The sequence below is a fragment of the Tachyglossus aculeatus genome, chromosome 3, assembly GCF_015852505.1.
Source record: "Tachyglossus aculeatus isolate mTacAcu1 chromosome 3, mTacAcu1.pri, whole genome shotgun sequence".
NCBI lineage: Eukaryota > Metazoa > Chordata > Mammalia > Monotremata > Tachyglossidae > Tachyglossus > Tachyglossus aculeatus.
Genome location: NC_052068.1, coordinates 63676743 through 63703192, shown reverse-complemented (window position 1 = coordinate 63703192; position 26450 = coordinate 63676743). Strand labels below are relative to the sequence as shown.

The 26450-nt window shown below is 46.1% G+C and overlaps 1 protein-coding gene across 2 annotated transcripts in view; it reads left to right on the top strand.

Annotated features, from left to right (window-relative positions):
- The window catches only part of LRRC20 (leucine rich repeat containing 20), a 114256-nt gene that overhangs the window by 5094 nt on the left and 82712 nt on the right, over positions 1 to 26450 (top strand). For both annotated transcript variants that reach the window (XM_038744067.1, XM_038744066.1), the window contains exon 2: positions 9345 to 9494. In XM_038744067.1, the coding sequence (XP_038599995.1) occupies positions 9413 to 9494 (82 nt within the window). In that variant the 5' untranslated portion in view covers positions 9345 to 9412. The remainder of the gene's footprint in view (positions 1 to 9344; positions 9495 to 26450) is intronic.

Genomic DNA, 26450 nt, shown 5'->3' with positions numbered 1-26450 from the left:
TCCACTGAGCCATGCTGCTTCTCACGCTGCTATATGTTGCCAACTTGTACTTCCCAAGCGCTTAGTACAGTGCTCTGCACACAGTAAGTGCTCAGTAAATGCGATTGAATGAATGTCTGTACAGATTTATTACTCTATTTTGCTTGTACAGATTTACAATTCTATTTATTTTATTTTGTCAATATGTGTTGTTTTGTTGTCTGCCTCCCCCTCCTAGACTATGAGCCCACTATTGGGTAGGGACCGTCTCTATATGTTGCCAACTTGTACTTTCCAAGCGCTTAGTACAGTGCTCTGCACGCAGTAAGCGCTCAATAAATACGATTGAATGGATGAATGTCCGTACAGATTTATTACTCTATTTTACTTGTACATATTTACTATTCTATTTATTTTATTTTGTTAATATGTGTTGTTTTGTTGTCTGTCTCCCCTTTCTAGACTGTAAGCCCGCTATTGGGTAGGGACCGTCTCTATATGTTACCAACTTGTACTTCCCAAGCGCTTAGTATGGTGCTCTGCACACTGTAAGTGCTCAATAAATAGGATTGAGAGAATGAATGAATAACACTTATTATTATTATTATTGTTATGGTATTTGTTAAGTGCTTAACTATGTGCCAGGCCCTGCCAGGTGCTGGAGTGGATATGAACAGATCGGATTGGACTCAGTCCCTGTCTCACGTGGGGATCACAGTCTTAATTCCCATTTGACAGATCAATCAATCAATCAATCAATCAATCGTATTTATTGAGCGCTTACTGTGTGCAGAGCACTGTACTAAGCGCTTGGGAAGTACAAGTTGGCAACATATAGAGACGGTCCCTACCCAACAGTGGGCTCACTGTCTAAAAGGGGGATAAAAGTCTAAAAGGGGGATAACAGTCTAAAAGACAGATAATAATGAAGGCATTTATTAAGCGCTTACTATGTGCAAAGCACTGTTCTAAGCGCTGGGGAGGTTACAAGGCGATCAGGTTGTCCCACCGGGGGCTCACAGTCTTCATCCCCATTTTTACAGATGAGGTAACTGAGGCCCAGAGAAGTTACGTGACTTGCCCAAAGTCACACAGATGAGGTAACAATTTTGACACCTGTCTACGTTTTCTTTTTTTGTCTGTCTCCCCTTTCTAGACTGTGAGCCCGCTATTGGGTAGGGACCGTCTCTATATGTTGCCAACTTGTCCTTCCCAAGCGCTTAGTACAGTGCTCTGCACACAATAAGCGCTCAATAAATACGATTGAATGAATGAATGAACAATAAACAGAGACATTCCCGGCCCACAGTGAGCTCACGGTCTAGAGGCGGGGAGACAAAAATCATAGGCAAAGAATGCACTTCTGTATTTATCTGTAATTTTATTGATTTGTATTGATGTCTGTCTCCCTCCCAGAATAATAATAATAATAAATAATACTTATGCTACTTCATTCATTCATTCAATCGTATTTATTGAGTGCTTACTGTGTGCAGAGCACTGTACTAAGCGCTTGGGAAGTACAAATTGGCAACATATAAGAATATTATTACATAATATTATATATTGAGAAGCAGTGTGGCTCAGTGGAAAGAGCCCGGGCTTTGGAGTCAGAGGTCATGGGTTCAAATCCCGGCTCCGCCAACTGTCAGCTGTGTGACTTTGGGCAAGTCACTTCACTTCTCTGGGCCTCAGTTACCCCATCTGTAAAATAGGGATGAAAACTGTGAGCCCCCCGTGGGACAATCTGATCACCTTGTTACCTCCCCAGCGCTTAGAACAGTGCTTTGCACATAGTAAGTGCTTAACAAATACCATTATTATTATTATTATTATTATTAAAGTGCTTACTTTGTGCAAAGCACTGTTCTAAGCTCTGGGATAGATAAAGGTTCCCCTCCCCATTCCTCCCCGCCTTACCTCCTTCCCCTCCCCACAGCACCTGTATATTATATACATATGTTTGTACATATTTATTGCTCTATTTATTTATTTATTTGTACATATTTATTCTATTTATTTTATTTTGTTAATATGTTTTGTTGTCTGTCTCCCCCTTCTAGACTGTGAGCCCGCTGTTGGGTAGGGACCGTCTCTCGATGTTGCCGACTTGTACTTCCCAAGCGCTTAGTACAGTGCTCTGCACTCAGTAAGCGCTCAATCGATACGATTGAATGAATGAATGAATAAAGGTTAATCAGTTGTGAGCTCGTTGTGGACAGGGATTGTCACTCTTTATTACTAATATTATACTTTCCTAAGCACTTTGTACAGTGCTGTGCACCCAGTGACCGCTTAATAAATATGATTGAATGAATGAATGAATAAAGGTTAATCAGTTGTGAGCTCGTTGTGGACGGGGATTGTCACTCTTTATTACTATATTATACTTTCCTAAGCACTTAGTGCAGTGCTGTGCACACAATGACTGCTTAATAAATAAGATTGAATGAATTAATGAATAAAGGCTAATCAGTTGTGAGCTCGTTGTGGACAAGGATTGTCACTCTTTATTACTATATTATACTTTCCTAAGCACTTAGTACAGTGCTGTGCACACAGTGACTGCTTAATAAATATGATTGAATGAATGAATGAATGAATAAAGGTTAATCAGTTGTGAGCTCATTGTGGACAGGGATTGTCACTCTTTCTTACTATATTATACTTTCCTAAGCGCTTAGTACAGTGCTGTGCACACAGTGACCGCTTAATAAATAAGATTGAATGAATGAATGAATAAAGGCTAATCAGTTGTGAGCTCGTTGTGGACAGAGATTGTCACTCTTTATTACTATATTATACTTTCCTAAGCACTTTGTACAGTGTTGTGCACACAGTGACCGCTTAATAAATAAGATTGAATGAATGAATGAATAAAGATTAATCAGTTGTGAGCTTGTTGTGGACAGGGATTGTCACTCTTTATTACTAATATTATACTTTCCTAAGCACTTTGTACAGTGCTGTGCACACAGTGACTGCTTAATAAATATGATTGAATGAATGAATGAATAAAGGTTAATCAGTTGTGAGCTCGTTGTGGACAGGGATTGTCACTCTTTCTTACTATATTATACTTTCCTAAGCACTTTTTGTACAGTGTTGTGCACACAGTGACCGCTTAATAAATATGAGTGAATGAATGAATAAATAAAGGCTAATCAGTTGTGAGCTCATTGTGGACAGGGATTGTCACTCTTTATTACTGTATTATACTTTCCTAAGCACTTAGTACAGTGCTGTGCACACAGTGACCGCTTAATAAATAAGATTGAATGAATGAATGAATAAAGGCTAATCAGTTGTGAGCTCGTTGTGGACAGAGATTGTCACTCTTTATTACTATATTATACTTTCCTAAGCACTTTGTACAGTGTTGTGCACACAGTGACCGCTTAATAAATAAGATTGAATGAATGAATGAATAAAGATTAATCAGTTGTGAGCTTGTTGTGGACAGGGATTGTCACTCTTTATTACTAATATTATGCTTTCCTAAGCACTTTGTACAGTGCTGTGCACACAGTGACCGCTTAATAAATATGATTGAATGAACGAATGTCTTTGTTGTTATATTGTACTCTCCCAAACGCTTAGTACAGTGCTTGGCGCCCAGTAAGCGCTCAATAAATACGATTAAACGACTGGTTGAATGAATGTCTCAGCTCTGCCTCGAGGTGCCAGCGTCCCAGGGGGCCCGAGCCCCAACGTGGCTGAGGAGTTAGGGGGAGGAGGATGAAATGCAGCCGGCTTGGGTTCCAGTTGCCACTGGCATTAGGTTACCAGTTGGCTACCCCCCGGGGGCTAAATATAGGGGAAGCCTGGGATGGGTGGCATACTGGACTTGGCCTTGAGGCTCGCTTCGAAGGAGAAAGGAGGAACAGGCCCCTCGGGACAGGGTTGGGGGTTGAGAAGCAGCGTACCCTCCTAAAACTTGAGTTCTAGTCCTGGCACTGTCACCCTCTTGCCGTGTGACCTTGGACAAGTCCCCCTAACTTCCTCATATCTCAGTTCCCTCATCGGTCAAAAATGTTCTCCCTCGTCCTTAGGCTTCCTCCAAGAGGTCTTCCCTGACTAAGCCCTATTTCCTTGATTCCCTCTCAATCAATCAATCAATCAATCGTATTTATTGAGCGCTTACTGTGTGCAGAGCACTGTACTAAGCGCTTGGGAAGTACAAGTCGGCAACACATAGAGACAGTCATCATCATCAATCGTATTTATTGAGCGCTTACTGTGTGCAGAGCACTGTACTGAGCGCTTGGGAAGTACAAGTCGGCAACACACAGAGACGGTCCCTACCCAACAGCGGGCTCACAGTCTAGAAGGGGGAGACAGAGAACAAAACCAAACATACTAACAAAATAAAATAAATAGAATAGATATGTACAAGTAAGATAAATAAATAAATAGAGTAATAAATATGTACAAACATATATACATATATCCCTCTCCCCTCTGTGTCACCCTTATGCTTGGATTCGTACCCTGTACTTGCCTCATTCGTTCACTCATTCAGTCGTTGGATTCCTTGTACTTCCCAAGCGCTTAGTACAGTGCTCTGCGCCCAGTAAGCGCTCAATAAATATGATTGATTGATTCGTACCCTTTATTTGCCTCATTCGTTCACTCATTCAGTCATTCATTCATTCAGTCGTATTTAGTGAGCTCTTACTGTATGCGCAGAGCACTGTACTAAGCGCTCGGGAAGTTGGCAACATATAGAGACGGTCCCTACCCATACAAGTTGGCAACATATAGAGACAGTCCCTACCCAACAACATAAATACGAATGATTGATTCGTACCCCTTATTTGCCTCATTCGTTCACTCCTTCAGTCGTTCATTCATTCAGTCGTATTTAGTGAGCTCTTACTGTATGTGCAGAGCACTGTACTAAGCGCTCGGGAAGTTGGCAACATATAGAGACGGTCCCTACCCAACAACGGGCTCACAGTCTAGAAGGGGGAGACAGGCAACAAAACAAAACCTGTGGACAGGTGTCAAGTCATCAGAATAAATAGAAGTAAAGCTAGATGCACATCATGGACATAAGTCGTATTTATTGAGCACTTACTGTGTGCAGAGCACTGTACTAAGCGCTTGGAAAGTCCAATTCGGCAATCACCCTAAGCCCTCCAGTGCTTATGTATATATCTGTAATTTATTTTAATGTCTGTCTCCCCCTCTAAGTCTGTGAGCTCCTTGTGGGCAGGAACCGTGTGTACCGACTCCGTGGTATTGTACTCTCCCAAGCACTTAATACAGTGCTCTGCACACGGTAAGTGCTCAATGAGCAGTGCTCTGCACACAGTAAGCACTTAATAAATGCCATTATTATAATAAATACACTTGATTGATTGTGAGCCCCAAGTAGGATAGGGACCTTGTCCAATGTCCCATATCTACCCCAGTGAAAAGCATAGTGCTTGGCAGATTCATTCATTTGTATTTATTGAGTGCTTACTGTGCGCAGAGGACTGTACTAAGCGCTTGGGAGAGTACAATAAAATAAACAGACACATTCCCTGCCCACAATGAGCTTACAGTCGAGAAGGGGGAAGGCAGACATCAATGCAAATAAATAAATTACAGATATGTGCATAAGTGCTGTGGGGCTGGGAAGTGCTTAACAGTGCACTGTTATTATATTATTATTATTATTACTATTATTATTATTATTATTACAGGACTTTTTTAGGACTTGCAGACCTGCTGCAGGTCAAAGTGGCCAGCCATGACATTTCACCCGACTTGGGACCCGAGCCCTTGAAGTTACAGGCCGGGCTCTCTGCGCTTTCCCACCCCTTCTCAGGATCACCAGATACCGGGCATTTCTTCTGCACCCATCCTGCCTCCGCTGTGCCCCCTCACCCTTGAAAAATAATAATAATAATAATGATTATGGTATTTGTGAAGTGCCTGCTATGTGCCAGGTACTGTACTAAGCGCAGAACAACTGTGGGTAGCTTTGAGCCAGTCCGGTCTTGGGGTTGTGCCCAGGGGTCCCCTTGTCCAGTTCAGTGGCTGGACCACTCATTCATTCAATCATATTGATTGAGTGTTTAGTGTGCAGAGCACTGGACTAAGCACTGGACCACTCATTCATTCAATCGTATTTATTGAGCGCTTACTGTGTGCAGAGCACTGGACTAAGCACTTGGGAAGGACAAATTGTCAACATACAGAGACGGTCCCTACCCAACAACGGGCTCACGGTCTAGAAGGGGGAGACAGACAACAAAACAAAACAGGTAGAGAGGTGTCAATACCATCAGAGAAGCAGCGTGACTCAGTGGAAAGAGCATGGGCTTTGGAGTCAGAGGTCATGGGTTCAAATCCCGGCTCCGCCGACTGTCAGCTGTGTGACTTTGGGCGAGTCACTTCACTTCTCTGGGCCTCAGTTCCCTCATCTGTAAAATGGGGATGAAGACTGTGAGCCCTCTGTGGGACAACCTGATCACCTTGTAACCTCCCCAGCGCTTAGAACAGTGCTTTGCACATAGTAAGCGCTTAATAAATACCATCATTATTATTATTATCAGAATAAATAAAATTATAGCTATGTACACATCATTAATAAAATAAATATAGTAAATATGTACAAATAAAATAGAGTAATAGATATGTACAAATACAAGTGTTGTGGGGAGGGGAAGGGGGTAGGGTAGAAGGAGGGAGGGGTGCGATGGGGAGGGGAAGAGGAGGAGAGGAGAAATGTGGGTGAGTGGGTGAGAAGAGGAGTGACGGGGCTTGTGCTCTGATTTCCAATTCCTTAGCCCAGACCCAGTGGGAAAGGGAATGGGATCCAGGAGGCTGGGGTCTGGAATTGTCCTGAGAAATTCCTGCTGTCTTCCTGCTGTCTCCTTGGACTCGGGATCGTAAACCCCTATAGAGCAGGTATTGGGTCCCGTTAACTTGGGTTTGCTCAGCGTCCAGCCCAGCAGCATATCCTTATCATCATCATCATCAATCGTATTTATTGAGCGCTTACTGTGTGCAGAGCACTGTACTAAGCGCTTGGGAAGTACAAATTGGCAACATATAGAGACAGTCCCTACCCAACCGTGGGCTCACAGTCTAAAAGGGGGAGACAGAGAACAAAACCAAACATACTAACAAAATAAAATAAATAGAATAGATATGTACAAGTAAAATAAATAAATAAATAAATAAATAGAGTAATAAATATGTGCAAACATATATACATATATACAGGTGCTGTGGGGAAGGGAAGGAGGTAAGATGGGGGGATGGAGAGTGGGAAGAGGGGGAGAGGAAGGAAGGGGCTCAGTGTGGGAAGGCCTCCTGGAGGAGGTGAGCTCTCAGTAGGGCCTTGAAGGGAGGAAGAGAGCGAGCTTGGCGGATGGGCAGAGGGAGGGCATTCCAGGCCTTATGAGAAGCAGCGTGGCGTAGTGGAGAGACCACAGGCCTGGGAATCAGGAGATCATGGATTCAAATCCCAGCTCCTCCACTTGTCTGCTCTATAGCCTTGGGCAAGTCACTTCCCTTCTCTGGGCCTCAGTTACCTCATCTGTAAAACGGGGATTGAAGCTGTGAGCCCCGTGCGGGACAGGGACCGTGTCCAACCCGATTTGCTTGTGTCCACCCCAGTTCTCAGTACTGTGGCTGGCACATAGTAAGTGCTCAACAAATACCAGAATTATTATTACTATCCCTAAAGACGACTTGTACGTATCTATTCTATTTATTTTGTTAGTATGTTTGGTTTTATTCTCTGTCTCCCCCTTTTAGACTGTGAGCCCTCTGTTGGGTAGGGACCGTCTCTATATGTTGCCAACTTGGACTTCCCAAGTGCTTAGTACAGTGCTCTGCACACAGTAAGCGCTCAATAAATACCATTGGTTGATTGATTGATTAGTGGCACAGGTTGAGGGCATAGGGAACCCACAGTCCTCGCTGTCCCAAGCATTTGCTTGGCGAGTTGACTGCCCAGCAGTGGGTTTTCATTTTCCTTCTGGGATGCTCAGCTAGTGCCCACCCCAGCCCTCTCTGCCAATCTGTAGGTAGTTCCTTCCGCTTCATACTGGCATCTCAGCCTGTCTTCTACAGTTAGTACAGTGCTTTGCCCACAGTAAGTGCTCCTCAATAAGTGCGATTGATTGCTTCCCCTGCCCTCGGTTGTAATTGGACTTTCTGGAGCCCCAGCCCCGCTGTCCCCTGAGGGCAGAGCTGCCGAGTGGTCCCTGTTTCCTAGAGGGTTTGCCCAAAATGAGGCATCCACCGGCTCCCCGCCTCCCCCTCAATGTGGTCTGGCAGGGCCCTGTGTTGCCATGGAGCCTGGTGCCCCTGGCCTGAGCATCAGATGAGTGAATGGGCCGCCCTGCCGTTTTAGACTGTGAGCCCACTTTTTAGACTGTGAGCCCACTGTTGGGTAGAGACTGTCTCTATATGTTGCCAACTTGTACTTCCCAAGCGCTTAGTCCAGTGCTCTGCACACAGTAAGCGCTCAATAAATACGATTGATGATGATGATGATTCATGGCCTAATGTCTAGAGCGTGGGCCTGGATGTCGGAAGGGATTGTCTCTATTTCTTGCCGAATTGTACTTTCCAAGCTCCTAGTACAGTACTCTGCACACAGGAAGCGCCCAATAAATACGATTGAATGACTAGGTTCTCATCCCGGCTCCGCCACTGGTCTGCTGTGTGACCTTGGGCAAGTCACTTCCCTTCTCTGGGCCTCAGTTACATCATCTGTAAAATGGAGATTATGACCGTGAGCCCCATGTGGGACAGGGACTGTGTCCAACCCGATTATATCTGCTCCATTCATTCAATCGTATTTATTGAGCACTTACTGTGTGCAGAGCATCGTACTTAAGCGCTTGGGAAGTACAAATCGGCAACCTATAGAGGTGGTCCCTTCCCAACAACAGGCTCTCCAGTGCTTCGAAAATTGCTTGACATAGTAAGTGCTTAACAAATACCGTCATTATTATGATTTAGCCCGGCCTTCCTTGGAGGAAAGGCCCACGCCCCATCGCCGGTCCCCATCAGCGGGGCTGGTCCCCGACTCCATTATCCGACGTGCCCTCCCGCCCACACGTGCCTCGTGGCTCACCTCCGGCTCAGCCGGTTAATTGAGGGCACGGGCGGCCCTCCCCGCAGCAAACCCGTCTGACCCGGCCCGCCTCCTCCATTTACACGCTCCCAAAGGTCGCCCCGCGGACGCCAGTTGGCCGGACCACAACACTCAGGTGGTCGGAGCGAACCGTTCCCGCTGTCCGGCACAAACCTGAGGGGGACTTGGCTGGCGGGGCCTAAGGACAGAGGAATCTAGTCCATCCCAGAGACGGGACCACCCCCCGCTCTTTCTCTCTTGCTCTCCCCCCACCCAGGCTCCCGGCTTTGCCCACCCCAGGGTCGTCGGCGCTGCCCCCGTCCCGCGTCAGCGAGCCTGCCCTGCATGCTGAAGAAAATGGGAGAGGCGGTAGCGAGGGTAGCGAGGAAGGTGAACGAGACGGTGGAGAGCGGGTCGGACACTCTGGGTAAGTCGGTCCCCCCCGTCGGGGCTTGGGCAGAAGGGCTTCTGCCCGCCGAGGGCCGTGGGCCCAGCTCCCGAGGCTCAGCCCCTGGGGCTGTCCTGGGTTTATGCATTCATTCAGTCAATCGTATTTATTGAGCGCTTACTGTGTGCAGAGCACTGGACTAAGCCCTTGGGAAGTGCAAGTCTAGATGAGCGCAACTGTGTGTTCGTGAGTGTGTGCTCGTGGGCACACCTGTCTTTTTCCAAATGAGTGTGCAGATACGTGTGCGTTTGGTGAATGTATTCGTGTGTGCTTGTGTGCACAAATCCGTGTGCTTGAGAAGTAGCGTGGCCTAGTGGATAGAGCATGGGCTCGGGAGACAGAAGGACATGGTTTCTAATCCATCTCCACCACTTAATTAATGATGGCATTTATTAAGCACTTACTATGTGCAAAGCACTGTTCCAAGTCCTGAGGAGGTTACAGGGTGATCAGGTTGTCCCATGGGGGACTCATGATCTTAATCCCCATTTTACAGATGAGGTAACTGAGGCACAGAGAAGTTAAGTGACTTGCCCAAAGTCAATCAATCAATCGATCAATCAATCGTATTTATTGAGTGCTTACTGTGTGCAGAGCACTGTACTAAGCACTTGGGAAGTACAGGTCGGCAACACATAGAGACAGTCCCTACCCAACAGCGGGCTCACAGTCTAGAAGGGGACAGTTGGTGGAGCCGAGATTTGAACCCATGACCTCTGACTCCAAAGCCCGTGCTCTTTCCATTGAGCCATGCTCCTTCTCTACTTTTCTGCTGTGTGCCCTTGGGCAGGTCACTTCACTTCTCTGTGACTCAGTCGCCTCATCTGTAATATGGGGATTAAGACTGTGAGCCCCATGTGAGACAGGGACTGTGTCTAATCTGATTTACTGGTATCTACCCCAGTGCTTAGACCGGCGCTTGGCACAGAGTAAGCGCTTAACAAGTACCCTAGTAATTGTGTTATTATTTTCACACAGTTTTCTGTGAACGTATTTGTGCACGCAGATGTATTTTGTGACTGTATTTGTGGGTGTCTGCATGTGCGCCTATGTGCTTTTGTGAGTGTTTTTTTGTAAGTGGATTTACGTTTCTATGTATTTGTGTACAGGCATATGTGGTGTATGTTTGTGCAGGTGTAAGTGTGTGGGCATCGGTGTACTGGTGGTAGGAGGGATTTTCTGGAGCAAGGAACCTTTGGCCCCATGCCTGCCTAAGCCCCACTCATCTATAAGCTCTCTTCTCCCTCTCCCATCTTCTCGCTTTTCCTCTCCTCTCTGGAACCCGAGGTCCCAAATGGGACCCAAATTTCTCTTCATTTACCCTCTGGAGGAAAGCCACGTTTGGGCTTCGTCACTATTGTCCACCTCGAGGCCTCCACGTAGGAGGAGCGCGCGTCTGAGCGGACGCCAGCCCTCCCGGGTTGAGCATCTGTTGTTGGCCTGCCTCCCGTCCGCTTCCCTTCTGCGGGGATGTCTTTGGCAGGGCTGTGAGTCGGTGGCCGACTGATTCCCGGGGCAGCGTGTACCGTCAAGTAAGCATACGGTTAGAGTCTCCCTGCAACCAGGATTTGGGTCTTGTGGGGCTCGGACTGGGGCTCTAGATCGGGACGGGTTCGCTGGAGGAGGGTGGATGGATGGAAATTTGTGGCCGAGGTGGTGAATGTCGGGGATGAGAAGGTAGGAGGACAGGAGACAGCAGCAGCAGCAGCAGCAGCAACTTAACTTTTTGTTCGACAGAACGTTGGATCCGTTAATGTTCACGGCTGGGGTTTTGTGGCAAGGTGCCGGAATGAAACTCTCGGGAATGGCCTGGCATTTGGGATCAAAAAACCAGTGGTATTTATGAGAAGCAGCGTGGCTCAGTGGAAAAGAGCATGGGCTTTGGAGTCTTTTTTTTTTTTAAATGGCATTTGTTAAGCGCTTACTGTGTGCAAAGCACTGTTCTAAGCACTGGGGGGGATACAAGGTGATCAGGTTGTCCCACGTGGGACTCACAGTCTTCATCCCCGTTTGACAGATGAGGGAACCGAGACTCTGAGAAGTTAAGTGACTTGCCCAAGGTCACACAGCAGACATGTGGCGGAGCTGGGTTTCGAACCCATGACCCCTGACTCCAAAGCCCGGGCTCTTGCCACTGAGCCACGCTGCTTTTCAGAGGTCATGAGTCAGGAGTCGGAGGTCGTGAGTTAAAATCCCGGCTCTGCCAATTGTCAGCTGTGTGACTTTGGGCAAGTCACTTCACTTCTCTGGGCCTCAGTTCCCTCATCTGTAAAATGGGGATGAAGACTGTGAGCTGCTCGTGGGACAACCTGATCACCTTGTAACCTCCCCAGCGCTTAGAACAGTGCTTTGCACTTAGTAAGCGCTTAATAAATGCCATTATTATTATTATTAAGGGTTTACTATGTGTAGAGCACTGTACCAAGCGCTTGGGAGAGTACAGTACAAGAGAAATGGCGGTCACGTTCCTTGCCCATAACGAACCAACGATCTAGAGGGGGAAACAGTCATTAATATGGAACAAGGACTTCAGAACCTGGGAGCTTGGTAACTGACTGGATAGACAGAAGTTGCAGGTGGGAGAATCTGTTTGCCTTCTGTTTCTAAAACTGTCTATTTCCCCAGACAGATTCCGCCTTTTCAGCACCCTTCTCTAGCCCTTCCCTAACCCTGCTCCAAACCCTTCTCGGCCAAATTCCTTGGTTGCGGGGGTGATTCAGAGTCTATGCTTGTGTGTCTAATGAGAGATCTGAGAGAAAGATCAGAGAGAGATGCTGAGAGATTGAGGGGCAGAACTGAGAGACTGAGAAATGAATAATGATGGTATTTATTAAGTGCTTACTATGTGTCGAGCACTTATTTAAGTGCTGGGGTAGATACAAGCTCGTCAGGTTGGACACAGTCCCTGTCCCTCTTGGAGCTCACAGTCTTAATCCCCATTTTACAGATGAGGTAACGGAGCTCCATTCATTCATTCATTCATTCATTCATTCAATCGTATTTATTGAGCATTTACTGTGTGCAGAGCACTGGACTAAGCACTTGGGAAGTACAAGTTGGCAACATATAGAGACGGTCCCTACGCAACAGCGGGCTCACAGTCTAGAAGGGGGAGACAGACCACAAAACAGAACATATTAACAAAATAAAATAAATGGAATAAATATGTACAAATAAAATAGAGTAATAAATACATACAAACATATATACATATATACAGGTGCTGTGGGGAGGGGAAGGAGGTAAGGCGGGGGGGATGAGGAGGGGGAGGAAGGGGAGAGGTAAGAGGGGGCTCAGTGTGGGAAGGCCTCCTGGAGGAGGTGAGCTCTCAGTAGGGCTTTGAAGGGAGGAAGAGAGCGAGCTTGGCAGATGTGAAGAGGGAGGGCACAAGTCTGAAGTGAAGTGACTTGTCCAAGTTCACAAAGCAGACAAGTGGCGGAGCTGGGATTAGAACCCAGGTCCTTCTGACTTCGAGGCCTGTGCTCTAGCCATCAGGCCACGCTGCACTGGGACTGGTGGAGAGAGAAAGAGACAGAAACCAAGAGAGGCAACAGACAGCAGAGAGACTGAAGGACACCCAAAGAAACAGAGAAACCAAGTTAGGCGGAAGTACATGGAGAGACGGAGAATTCAGGAAGCAGAGACTGAGAGATCAAGAGATAGAGCGATGAGCCTAAGGCGAAACTGGAAGAGTCTGAGACAGACAGACATTCAGAGAGACCCAAAAGGTGAAGAAGAGGAACAGTTGCATACACACACCAGAGCCTGCCTCTCACTCCATCCGGCCCGGTTGCAATCTCCATGAAGAAAGGTCCTTAACAACTCTATTCCTGTTTACCTTTTCCCCGTTGGTCCATCGTACAAACTTGAAAGTGCCCAGGACTGTGGGAAGGATGTAGAGTGGGGGAAAAATCGGGGGGATCATCATCATCATCATCATCATCATCATCATCAATTGTATTTATTGAGCGCTTACTATGTGCAGAGCACTGTACTAAGTGCTTGGGAAGTACAAATTGGCAACATATAGAGACAGTCCCTACCCAACAGTGGGCTCACAGTCTAAAAGGGGGAGACAGAGAACAAAACCAAACATACTAAACACTTTCTCTCAGCAGGCCTTTCTAGCAAAGTCTTTCAGGGTCGTGGTCATTTTGATCTCCACCCTATAAATGTCTCTGTTTATTGTTATATTGTGCTTTCCCAAGGGCTTAGTACAGTGCTTTGCACACATTAAGCGCTCAATAATAATGATAATTGTGGTATTTAAGTGCTTACTATGTGCCAGGCACTGTACTAAGCCCTGGGGTGGGTATGAGCAAATCAGATTGGAAACAGTCCCTGTCATTCATTCATTCATTCAATTGTATTTATTGAGTGCTTACTGTGTGCAGAGCACTTTACTAAGCACTTGGGAAGTACAAATCGGCAACGTATAGAGACGGTCCCTACCCAACAACGGGCTCACAGTCTAGAAGGGGAAGACAGACAACAGAACAAAACAGGTATCAATACCCTCAGAATAAATAGAATTATAGCTATATACACATCATTAATAATATAAATAGAGTAATAGCTATGTACAAATATGCACAAGTGCTGTGGGGAGGGGAAGGGGATAGGGCAGAGGGAGGGAGGGAGCGATGGGGAGGGGAGGAGGAGGAGAGGGAAAAGGGGGGCATTCAGTCTGGGAAGGCCTCCTGGAGGAGATGAGCTCTCAGTGAGGAGGTTAGTGGCAGAGGAGTGGAGTGTGCAGGCTGGGCTGTAGAAGGAGAGAAGGCAGGTGAGGTAGGAAGGGACGACGTGATAGAGAGCTTTGAAGCCAAGAATGAGGAGTTTTTGCTTGATGGCATTTATTAAGCACTTACTATGTGCAAAGCACTGTTCTAAGCGCTGGGGAGGTTACAAGGTGATCAGGTTGCCCCATGGGGGGTTTACAATCTTAATCCCCATTTTACAGATGAGGGAACTGAGGCCCAGAGAAGTGAAGTGACTTGCCCAAAGTCACACAGCTGACAAGTGGCGGAGCCGGGATTTGAACCCATGACCCCTGACTCCAAAGCCCGGGCCTTTTCTCCTGAGCCACGCTGCTTCTCTGTAATCTAGGTTCCCGACAAATCTCCAAAGCAAGACAGCTGCAGTTACCTGACAGGGATGAAAAAGCATCTTGCTGCTTTGCCCCAGGATAATCAGAATCTGATGGTTAAATTGAGGAAACAAAGACAAAAACCTGCCACACCGCTGCGACCAGGTAGAGGCAGGCGGCGGGAGATTTCTCAAGCATCATTTTGGTTTAAATTGTAATAATAACGGAAATCCACACCACCAGTAAAGAGAGGAGGCTCCCGTGATTTGAAAGAATTACTATACCTAATCTTACACTGACAATAAATTCTTCTCGAGCGGTGGGGTGCCGGATTTGATCCCCGGGTATCGTCCGTGTTCCCCCTCATCCGTAAAGGGACCCATCTGTAGAGGGAAGAATTGCCAAAGCCTGGGGAAGGCGAGGCGTCTGTCACATCAACATTATTGCTTACCGCCGTTTGTCTTCTCGAACACCCGCAGTCATTTTCTACACAACGGTCGATGAAATTTTTCTGATCCCCTTGGTGGGGAGGGGAAAAAAGAATCGATAGCTAATGTCTGGGCCCCATTAGGCAGACCGACAGCGTGTGTGGGACTGTACAGTGTTTGCCGAGGCTCTGAGAAAAGAGGGCTGCCGGGGGATTGCCGGCTTTTTGAAGAATTGTTGCCGCGTGAATTATCTAGTTGTTGCTTTGAGCCAGTTTTCCTTCTGTCGTTCTGCACAGAGTCGGGCTGTCAATCCCAGCTTCGTGCCGGTCACCTCGGTGGGGCAGGAGGGGAGTAGGGGTGGGGAGTGTCTGAAAGGGGATGATGGACTGGGCGGTGGGCGGTGAGAAGCAGAGGGCCTGGCTTTTAATCCCGGCTCCCTCATTTATATGATGGGTCACCTTGGGCGAGCCACTAATTCTCTCTCTGCCTCAGTCACCTCATCGGTAAAATGGGGATAATAATAATAATAACACATAATAATAATAATAACAACTCTGGTATTTGTTAAGTGCTTCCTGTGTGTCAAGCTGAGGCGTTCTGGGACAGATGTGTCCATGATGTCGCTACAGGTCGGAGATGACTCAGTGTATGCAATTGAGACTAGACAGTGTGTCATTCATTCATTCTATTGTAGTTATTGATTGCCTACAGTGTGCAGAGCACTGTACTAAGCGCTTGGGAAAGTACAATATAGCAATAAAGAGAGACAGTCCCTGCCCACAATGAGCTCACAGTCTAGCAATGGTCTAAGCGTTGGGGTAGATACAAGCTAACCAGGTTGGACATAGTCCCTGTCCCACATGGGGCTCACAGTCTTGATCCCCAATCTGTAAGCCCTATGTGGGACAGGGACTGTGTCCTATCTGTCTTTCCACTAGGCCATGCTGCTTCTCAATTGATCATTGTTTATCAATCATATATTATTTAGTATGTAATTACATGTTTATTATTATTAATAACAATAATGGTGATAATAATTTAAAAACAAGGAACAAACAGGCCTTTCCCCACCTTCATAACATAGCTAAAATCCGCCCTTTCCTCTCCACTGAAACTGCTACCACGTTAATTTAGTCACTTATTCTCTCCCGCCTGGATGACTGCCTCAGCCTCCTTGCTGAACCTTCCAGCCCCTGTCTCTCCCCACTCCAGTCCCCTTGCTGAACCTTCCAGCCCCTGTCTCTCCCCACTCCAGTCCACACTTCTCTCTGCTGCCTGAATCATTTTTCTACCAAAAAAAGTTCAGGATATGTCACCCTGCTCCTCAAAAAACTCCAGTGGTTGCCCATCCACCTCCGCATCAAACAGAAATTCCTCACCGTTGACTTTAAAGCAGTCCATCACCTTGCCCCCTCCTACCTCACCTCAATTTTCTCCTTCTACAGCCCAGCCTGCACATCTTGCTCCTCTAGTGCTGACCTTCTCACTGTGCCTCCTTCTCTCCTATTTTGCCGCCGACCCCTAGCCCACATCCTGCCTCTGACCTGGAATGTCCTCCCTCCTCAAATCATATGGATAATTACTCTCCCCCTCCCTTCAAAGCCTTATTGAAGGCGCATCTCCTCCAAGAGGCCTTCCCTGATAAGCCCTCCTTCCCCCTTCTCCCACTCCCTTCCACGTCTCCCCGATTTGTTCCCTTTGTTCTTCCCCCCACAGCGCTGATTGCACCTACCTGTGATTTTATTTATTTGCATTCATGTCTGTCTCCCCTGGCTCTAGACTGTAAGCTCGAGTGGGCAGGAAATGTGTCTGGTCATTGTTGTATTGTACTCTTCCAAGAGTGAGCACTTACTGTGTGCAAAGCACTGTACTAAGCACTTGGGAGAGTACAATATAACAACAGACAGACATATTCCCTGCCCACAACGAGCTCATAGTCTTTTATTTTACCACACCGGCTCCTGATTGTGGGGGGTCGGTGGGAGGAGAAGGAGAAAGGGAGGTAGGGGAGAGGACCGGTAGAAAATCCCAGTCCAGCCCTCGAGACTCCCACAAACCCTCCCCATCCGGGGGCATAAGGGCAAAACCTTGACCCCTGCTTCTCATCTCTGGGCATTCCTTTCAAGCTCTCTTCCTCCCTTCAAAGCCCTCCTGAGAGCTCACCTCCTCCAAGAGGCCTTCCCAGACTGAGCCCCCCTTTTCCTCTCCTCCTCCCCATCCCCCTGCCCTACCTCCTTCCCCTCCCCACAGCACCTGTATAGATGTTTGTACAGATTTATTACTCTATTTTACTTGTACATATTTACCATTCTATTTATTTTGTTAATGATGTACATTTAGCTTTAATTCTATTTGTTCTGATGCCGTGACACCTGTCCACATGTTTTGTTTTGTTGTCTGCCTCCCCCTTCTAGACTGTGAGCCCATTTTTGGGTAGGGACCATCTCTATATGTTGCCAACTTGTACTTCCCAAGCGCGAAGCAGCGTGGCTCAGTGGAAAGAACACGGGCTTTGGAGTCAGAGGTCATGGGTTCGAATCCAGGATCCGCCAACTGTCAGCTGTGTGACTTTGGGCAAGTCACTTCACTTCTCTGGGCCTCAGTTCCCTCATCTGTAAAATGGGGATTAAGACTGTGAGCCCCACCATGGGACAACCTGATCACCTTGTAACCTCCCCAGCTCTTAGAACAGTGCTTTGCACATAGTAAGCGCTTAACAAATACCCTCATCATTATTATTATTAGTACAGTGCTCCGCACACAGTAAGCGCTCAATAAATACGATCGAATGAATGAATGAAAGGAACTGGTTGGATTTTTCTCAGAGATTTGCTGCACAAATAAACAGTGACTCCATTGCATACCCTCCCCATCCCGGGAAACAAAGGCAAAAACTTGGCCCCTGCTCCTCGTGTCTGGGCATTCCTTTCAAAGAACTGGTTGGATTTTTCTCAGAGATTTGCTGCACCAATACACAGTGATTCATTCATTCAATCGTATTTATTGAGCGCTTACTGTGTGCAGAGCACTGTACTAAGCGCTTGGGAAGTACCCATTGGTTGTAGGCATAAAAGGTTGGTTGCCATCTACCATGATTTACAGTGCTCTGCACCCAGTAAGCGCTCAATTAATACAATCGAATGAATTGAATGCATGCCATGCTGCTTCTCAATTGGATCATATTAATAATATATAGTATATAATTCTATAACAATGATAATGAAACAAGGAAGGAGCAGGCTTTTTCTTGGGTAGTTATCTCGTCTGTCTCACCGACAACCTCTCACCCACATCCCACCTCTGGCCTGGAATGCCCTCCCTCCTCCTATCATACAGATAATTTCTCTCCCCCCCTTCAAAGCCTTATTGAAGGCACATCTCCTCCAGGAAGCCATCCCTGACTGAACCCTCCTCTCCTCTTCTCCCATTCCCTTCTGCACCACTCTTACTTGCTCCTTTATCCTCTCTCCCTTCCCCACGGCACATATGTATATAGCTGTATATATCTATAATTTTTTTATTTATCTCTTTATATTAGTGTCTTTCTCCCCTTCTGGACTGTGAGCTCATTGTGGGCAGGGAGTGTGTTTGGTGTTGTTCATTCATTCATTCAATCGTATTTATTGAACACTGTGTGCAGAGCACTGTACTAAGCGCTTGGGAAGTACAAGTTGGCAACATACAGAGATGGTCCCTACTCAACAACGGGCTCACGGTCCAGAAGGGGGAGGCAGACAACCAAACAAAGCATATTAACAAAATAAAATAGAATTGTAAATATGTACAAGATATGTATGTGTTATAATAATGATGGCATTTGTTAAACGCTTACTATGTGCAAAGCACAGTTCTAAGCACTGGGGAGGTTACAAGGTGATCAGCTTGTCCCACAGGGGGCTCACAGTCAATCCCCATTTTCCAGTTGAGGTAACTGAGGCCCAGAGAAGTGAAGTGACTCGCCCGGAATCACACAGCGGACAATTGGCGGAGCTGGGATTTGAACCCATGACCTCCAACTTCCAAGCCCGGGCTCTTCCCATTGAGCCACGCTGCTTCTCATGTTTATAATCTAGTCTCCCAAGCGCTTAGGACAGTGCTTTGCACACAATAAGTGCTCAATAAATGTGATTAATAATAATAATAATAATGATAATAATAATAATAATAATAATAGTGCAGATGAGGGCTAGGTAATTCTCTGAGAAGTTTGTGTTGTCATCCAGCAGGTGGTGCCCTTTCTCTGCTGCCCGTTTGGGTCATTCATTCATTCATTCATTCATTCATTCATTCATTCGTTCATGCATTCATTCATTCATTAATCAATCATTCATTCATTCAATTGTATTTATTGAGCGCTTACTGTGTGCAGAGCACTGCCCTAAGCGCTTAGGAAGTACAACTCGGCAACATCTAGAGATGGTCCCTACCCAACAACAGGCTCACAGGCTAAAAGGGGGAGACAGACAACAAAACAAAACATGCAGACAGGTGTCAAAATCATCAGAACAAATAAAATTAAAACCATATACACAAAGTTGGTGAAGGGGAAACCTGCCTTTTCAGCAGGGCAGAGGACGGAGAACTTGCTTCTGTGGTTGCTCTCTCCCTGTGGATCTGATTCTCCCCCATCCCTTTTTTCAATTGTTTTTTATGTTATTTGTTAAGCACTTCATTCATTCATTCAATCAAGATTGTGAGCCCCGCATGGGACAGGGGCTGTGTCCAACCCCATTTGCTTGGACCCATCCCCGTGCCTGGCACAAAGGGAGTGCTTAACAAATACCGCAACTATCACTATTATTATTAGAGAATGCTGCTTCTCTACTAAGCGCTTGGGAGAGTACAATGTAATATCAGGCTGACACGTTCCCTGCCCATAGTGAACTTGTAGTGTGGAGGACTCCAGTTTGGTGACCCGAGAAGCAGCGTGGCCTAGAAGAGCCTGGGACTCAGAGGACTTTGGTCTATTGTGTGACCTTGGGCAAATCACTCCAAGTCTCTGGGCCTCAGTTTCATCAACTGCAAAATGAGGACCCATTCTCCCTCCAGCTTGGACTGTGAGCCCCATGTGGGAAAGGGACTGTGTCCAACCTAATCAACTTGTGTCTACCCCAGCGCTTAGAACAGTGTTTGACACGTAGTAAGCGCTTAACAAATATCATTAAAAAAAAAAAGTGGCGGATCTGGGATTAGAACCCAGGTCCTCTGACTCCCAAGCCCTTTCTGCTTGGCCATACTGCTGCTTCCTAAGGTCCCTTCCCATGACCTCTGAGGCTCGACAGTCATCATCATCATCAATCGTATTTATTGAGCACTTACTATGTGCAGAGCACTGTACTAAGCGCTTGGGAAGTACAAATTGGCAACATATAGAGCCGGTCCCTACCCAACAGTGGGACAGTCGACTGCTACGGTCAGCTGCCGCTTCCCCGGCTGAACAACTGAAGGAATAATTTTGTCCAATTTGGGTGCCTGACAACTACACATGATTTTGAAATTTAAGTATCAGGAGCATTAGCAAAAATGCCTAGGAGAATCAGCTAGATGATTTTCCAGCCTCTCCGAAGAGATCATTTAGGCTTTCAGAAGGGCTTGTTAAAAGAAAGCTGTGGGCTGGTAGGGTTTGAAAGCAAAACAGATTCATGATGAACCGCAGCCCAGTGTTTGATTATAGCTCAAAACCCCTGAAAGCCACAGATCCGAGGCCCGGGCTCTAAGAGCCGCCAAACTAGCACACTCCCCCCACTTCAGAGCCCTCCTGAAAGCTCACCTTCTCCAGGAGGCCTTCCCAGACTGAATCCCCCTTTTCCTCTACTCCTCCTCCCCTCCCCATCGCCCCGATTCCCTCCCTCTGCTCTACCCTCCTCCCTGCCAAACAGCGCTTGTGTATATAATGTACGTATTTATTATTCTAGACTGTGAGCCCACTGTTGGGTAGGGACCATCTCTATATGTTGCCAACTTGTACTTCCCAAGTGCTAAGTACAGTGCTCTGCGCACAGTAAGCGCTCAATAAATACGATTGAATCAATTAATGAATTCTATTGATTTTATTAAATTCTACTGATTTTATTAATGATGTGTATATACCTATAATTCTACTTATTTATATTGATGCCAATATATGTTGGCAATATATGTTGCCAACTTGTACTTCCCAAGCGCTTAGTCCAGTGCTCTGCACACAGTAAGCGCTCAATAAATACGATTGAATCAATTAATGAATTCTATTGATTTTATTAAATTCTACTGATTTTATTAATGATGTGCATATATCTATAATTCTACTTATTTATATTGATGCCAATATATGTTGGCAATATATGTTGCCAACTTGTACTTCCCAAGCGCTTAGTACAGTGCTCTGCACACAGTAAGCGCTCAGTAAATACGATTGAATGAATTAATGAATTCTATTGATTTTATTAAATTCTACTGATTTTATTAATGATGTGCATATATCTATAATTCTGCTTATTTATATTGATGCCAATATATGTTGGCAATATATGTTGCCAACTTGTACTTCCCAAGCGCTTAGTACGGTGCTCTGCATACAGTAAGCGCTCAGTAAATACGATTGAATGAATTAATGAATTCTATTGATTTTATTAAATTCTACTGATTTTATTAATGATGTGTATATATCTATAATTCTACTTATTTATATTGATGCCAATATATGTTGGCAATATATGTTGCCAACTTGTACTTCCCAAGTGCTTAGTCCAGTGCTGTGCACACAGTAAGCACTCAATAAATGCGATTGAATGAATTAATGAATTCTATTGATTTTATTAAATTCCACTGATTTTATTAATGATGTGCATATATCTATAATTCTACTTATTTATATTGATGCCAATATATGTTGGCAATATATGTAGCCAACTTGTACTTCCCAAGCGCTTAGTCCAGTGCTCTGCACACAGTAAGCGCTCAATAAATACGATCGAATCAATGAATTCTATTGATTTTATTAAGTTCTACTGATTTTATTAATGATGAGCCCACTGTTGGGTAGGGACTGTCTCTATATATTGCCAACTTGTACTTCCCAAGCACTTAGTACAGTGCTCTGCACACAGTAAGCGCTCAATAAATATGGTTGATGATGATGATGATGATGATCTATAATTCTACTTATTTATATTGATGCTATTGATGCCTGTCTACTTTTTGTTCTGTTTTCTTGTCTGTCTCCCCCGCTTCTAGACTGTGAGTCCGTTGTTGGGCAGGGATCGTCTCTGTTTCAGAATTGTACTTTCCAAGCGCTTACTCCAGTGCTCTGCACACAGGAAGCGCTCAATAAATACGATTGAATGAATGAATGAAAGAGATGATCCAGTTCCCATGGGAAATGTCAGAATTCACCTTTGCTTCCGAACCCGGGCTCTGTGATGGAGAGAAAATCATTAGGAATTAGAGAAATTGGGACGGGGTTTTCTAAACAGTCAACTTGAATGGTGGGTTTTGGGTTCACGATTCGGGCGGGGAGGGGGTCATTAAGGGGCAGGGCCTCCTTAGTGACCAGTCCAGAGGGGGTGTGCGGTGGGATGAGGCCTGTATATATGTATATATGTTTGTACATATTTATTACTCTATTTATTTATTTATTTATTTTACTTGTGCATATCTATTCTATTTATTTTATTTTGTTAGTATGTTTGGTTTTGCTCTCCGTCTCCCCCTTTTAGACTGCGAGCCCACTGTTGGGTAGGGACTGTCTCTAGATGTTGCCAATTTGTACTTCCCAAGCGCTTAGTACAGTGCTCCGCACATAGTAAGCGCTCAATAAATACGATTGATGATGATGATGATGAGGCAGTCACAGTGGTCCCTGAGTCGGGAATTGGGCGAGCCTAGAGTTCAGTGAGCAAGGGCCTCTTTGAAGCCCTCCTCTCTTCCCGTCTGGCCCTCCCCTGGTTTTGACTCAGTCAGCCAGTCAGTCAATTGTATTGACTGAGCGCTTACTGTGTGCAGAGCGCTGTGCTAAGAACTTGAGAGAGTACAGTACCCTGCAGCATGGCCCAGTGGAAAGAGTCTGGGAGTCCTCCTCTAGACCGTGAGCTCGTTGTGGCCAGGAATATGGCTGTTTGTTGGTATGGCGTAGTCTCCCAAGTGTTTAGTACAGTGCTTCGCACACAGTACAGTGTGGCTTAGTGGAAAGAGCACGGGCTTCGGAGTCTGAGGTCATGGGTTCAAATCCCGGCTCCACCAATTGTCAGCTGTGTGACTTTGGGCAAGTCACTTCACTTCTCCGTGCCTCAGTGCCCCGTGACCTCTGACCCGAAAGCCCAGGCTCTTTCCACTGAGCCACGCTGCTTCTCTGTGTAATCAGTAATCGTACTTACTGAGCGCTGACTGGGTGCACAGCCAGTTCACAAATACATATAAATATATCTGCAAGATCTTCCTCTCCCCCTCCCCATCCATTCTGCCAATTGTCAGCTGTGTGACTTTGGGCAAGTCACTTCACTTCTCTGTGCCTCAGTTACCTCATCTGGAAAATGGGGATTAAGACTGTGAGCCCCACGTGGGACAACCTGATCACCTTGTTATGTCCCCAGCACTTAGAACAGTGCTTTGCACATAGTAAGCGCTTAATAAATACCATTATTATTATTATTAGTAGTAGTAGTAGTAGTAGTAGTAGTAAGCACTCAATAAATACGAGAATGAATGGATGAATGAATGAATGAGTCAAGAGATCTGGGTTCTCATCCCAGACTGGATTGCGCAGGGGGTGGGGGGCAGAGAGGGGATTTGCCCATTTTCTGAGAGGGTGAGGGGCTGCATTTCTAAGAATAAAGCTTTTTTGCACCTGATCTTTGGGGTGAAGCAGATTTTCACCCTCCTTGTCCCCTGCCTACAGGTGGGGAGGATTTGGGTGAACTTGGCCCCTCTGAAACTCTTCCTTTGAGCCTCAGAAAGTTGAGGGTTCTGGGAAATAGGGTCCAGAAACTCCGGGACAGCAACCCCTTCAGATGTCCATCTCCCCTCTAGGCCACACAGGGAGAGAAAGCTCAGTGGCTGAGAGGCCTGTGAAGACCACCTGCTCGCTGTTTAAATTACAGCCACGCCTTGGCTCACTCTGTGCTGGGTCGGGGAAAGGCTCTTTGGAACTCAGAGCTATGCAGTGGAATCAACCAACTGATCAATCAGTGTGATTCATTCTCCTCAAATCTGCCAAACAGTCACACTTACCCCTTTCAGAGCCCTCATGAAGGCTCACCTCCTCCAGGAGGCCTTCCCAGACTAAGCCCCCCTTTTCCTCAGCTTCCCCTCCCCATAGCCCCGATTTGCTCCCTTTGCTCTACCGCCCTCTGCCCCACAGCACTTGTGTATATATGTACCTATCTATAATTCTATTTATTCATATTAATGCCTGTTTACTTATTTTAATGTGTACATATCTATAATTCTGTTTATTTGTATTGATGCTAATATGTTTTGTTTTGTTGTCTGTCTCCCCCTTCTAGACTGTGAGCCCGCTGTTGGGTAGGAACCGTCTCTATATGTTGCCAACTTGTACTTCCCAAGCGCTTAGTACGGTGCTCTGCACACAGTAAGCGCTCAATAAATATGATTGAATGAATGAATTCATTGAGCACTTACTGTGTGCAGAGCACCTCTAGACTGTAAGCTCCATGTGGGAAGGGAATGTGTCGGTTTATTGTTCTATTGTCCTCTCCCAAGCGCTTAATGTAGTGCTCTGCACACAGTAAGCACTTAGTTAATTGTAGGTCATAAATTCTAATCCCAGCTCCACCACTTGTCTGCTGTGTGACCATGGGCAAGTCACTTCACTTCTCTGAGTCTCAGTTACCTCATAATTTGGATTGAGACTGTGAGCCCCACGTGATACAGGGATTGTGTCCAACACAGTTTGCTTGTATACATCCCAGTGCTTAGTACAGTGCCTGGCACATAATAAGCGCTTAACAAATACCAGAATGATTATTATTTTTTATTACTAAGCGCTTGGGAGCGGACAGGACCCCTCTAGACTATAAGCTCATTGTGGGCAGGGAATGTGTCTGTTATTATATTGTCCCCTCCCAAGCACTTAATACGGTGCTGCACGCTCAATAAATACGGTTGAGTGACAGGACAACAGAGTTGGCAGATACATTCCCTGCCCATAACAAGTTTTTTCAGCCCATAACAAGTTTTCAGCCTAGAGGGGTAATTGATCACCTTTAAGTCTGGGGAGTGATGATTCTTGTATGGATCGGGCCCAGCCCAGCGTGGTCGCTCAGTGACTAATACATTGATCATCCAATTCTTCACACCCACCAGAAAAATACTTCAGGCCCTTCTAATGTGGAAGCCAATGATTTTCTTGTTTGCCAACCGTAGTGGACTTGGGCTCCGTACGTCACTCCACTAGCCCTTGATGCATCGCTTGTGGCCAAGAAAAGCAGTCGTGAAAGTAGAACAGATAAATAAATCAGGGGCTTGGTTTCAGCCTCAGCCCCAGAGTGCACTATTTGTACAAAGGCCTGGAGAAGCAGCGGCTCAGGAGAAGCAGCGTGGCTCAGTGGAAAGAGCCCGGGCTTGGGAGTCAGAGGTCATGTGTTCGAATCCCGGCTCCGCCGCTTGTCAGCTTTGTGACCTCGGGCAGGTCGCTTGACTTCTCTTTGCCTCAGTTACCTCCTCTGTAAAATGGGAAGTAAGACTGTGAGCCCTGATAATCTTGTATCCTCCCCAGCGCTTAGAACAGTGCTTTGCACATAGTAAGCACTTAATAAATGCCATCATCATCATCATTATTATTATTATTATATATGTCCCGAGCTCTTCTCTGCTCCGGACACCGTCACTGCCCTCTTGTAATTTTTCTGCTCCAGGCTTGCCGGTGTTTTATCCTTCTGCTGCTAAGATCAATAGATGCTTCTAGTCTTTCATCGCTCTGAGAATGACCATAGTTGTCTTGAGGATGGATTTTTTTTGTAAACGCGTACATGCCCGTCCGCCTGCTTTGTTGTCAGTGGCACTAAGGGCAGGTGGCAGGAATTTCCGGCGGCGAAAGCTATGGAAAGATTTTCTTCCTCGGCGGGTGGCCGTCAATGGCTTTACAGATGTCCAGAGGGGAGTGTTTCGAACTACCAGGAGGCGGCAGTTCTTTCCTAAGGGAAGAGGTCTGGAGAGTTTAAGCAAGGCCTGTTCACCTGCTCGCCAACAAGGAGGGTAACAATAATAATAATAATAATAATAATAGTGATAGTTGTGGTGTTTGTTAAGCACTCCCTGTGTGCCAAGCACTGGGATGGGTCCAAGCAAATGGGGTTGGACACAGTCCCTGTCCCGTGCGGGGCTCACAGTCTTGATCCCCATTGTCCAAGTGAGGAAACTGAGGCCCAGAGATGTGAAGTGACTTGCCCAAGTTCCCACAGCAGACAAGAGGAGAAGCCAAGG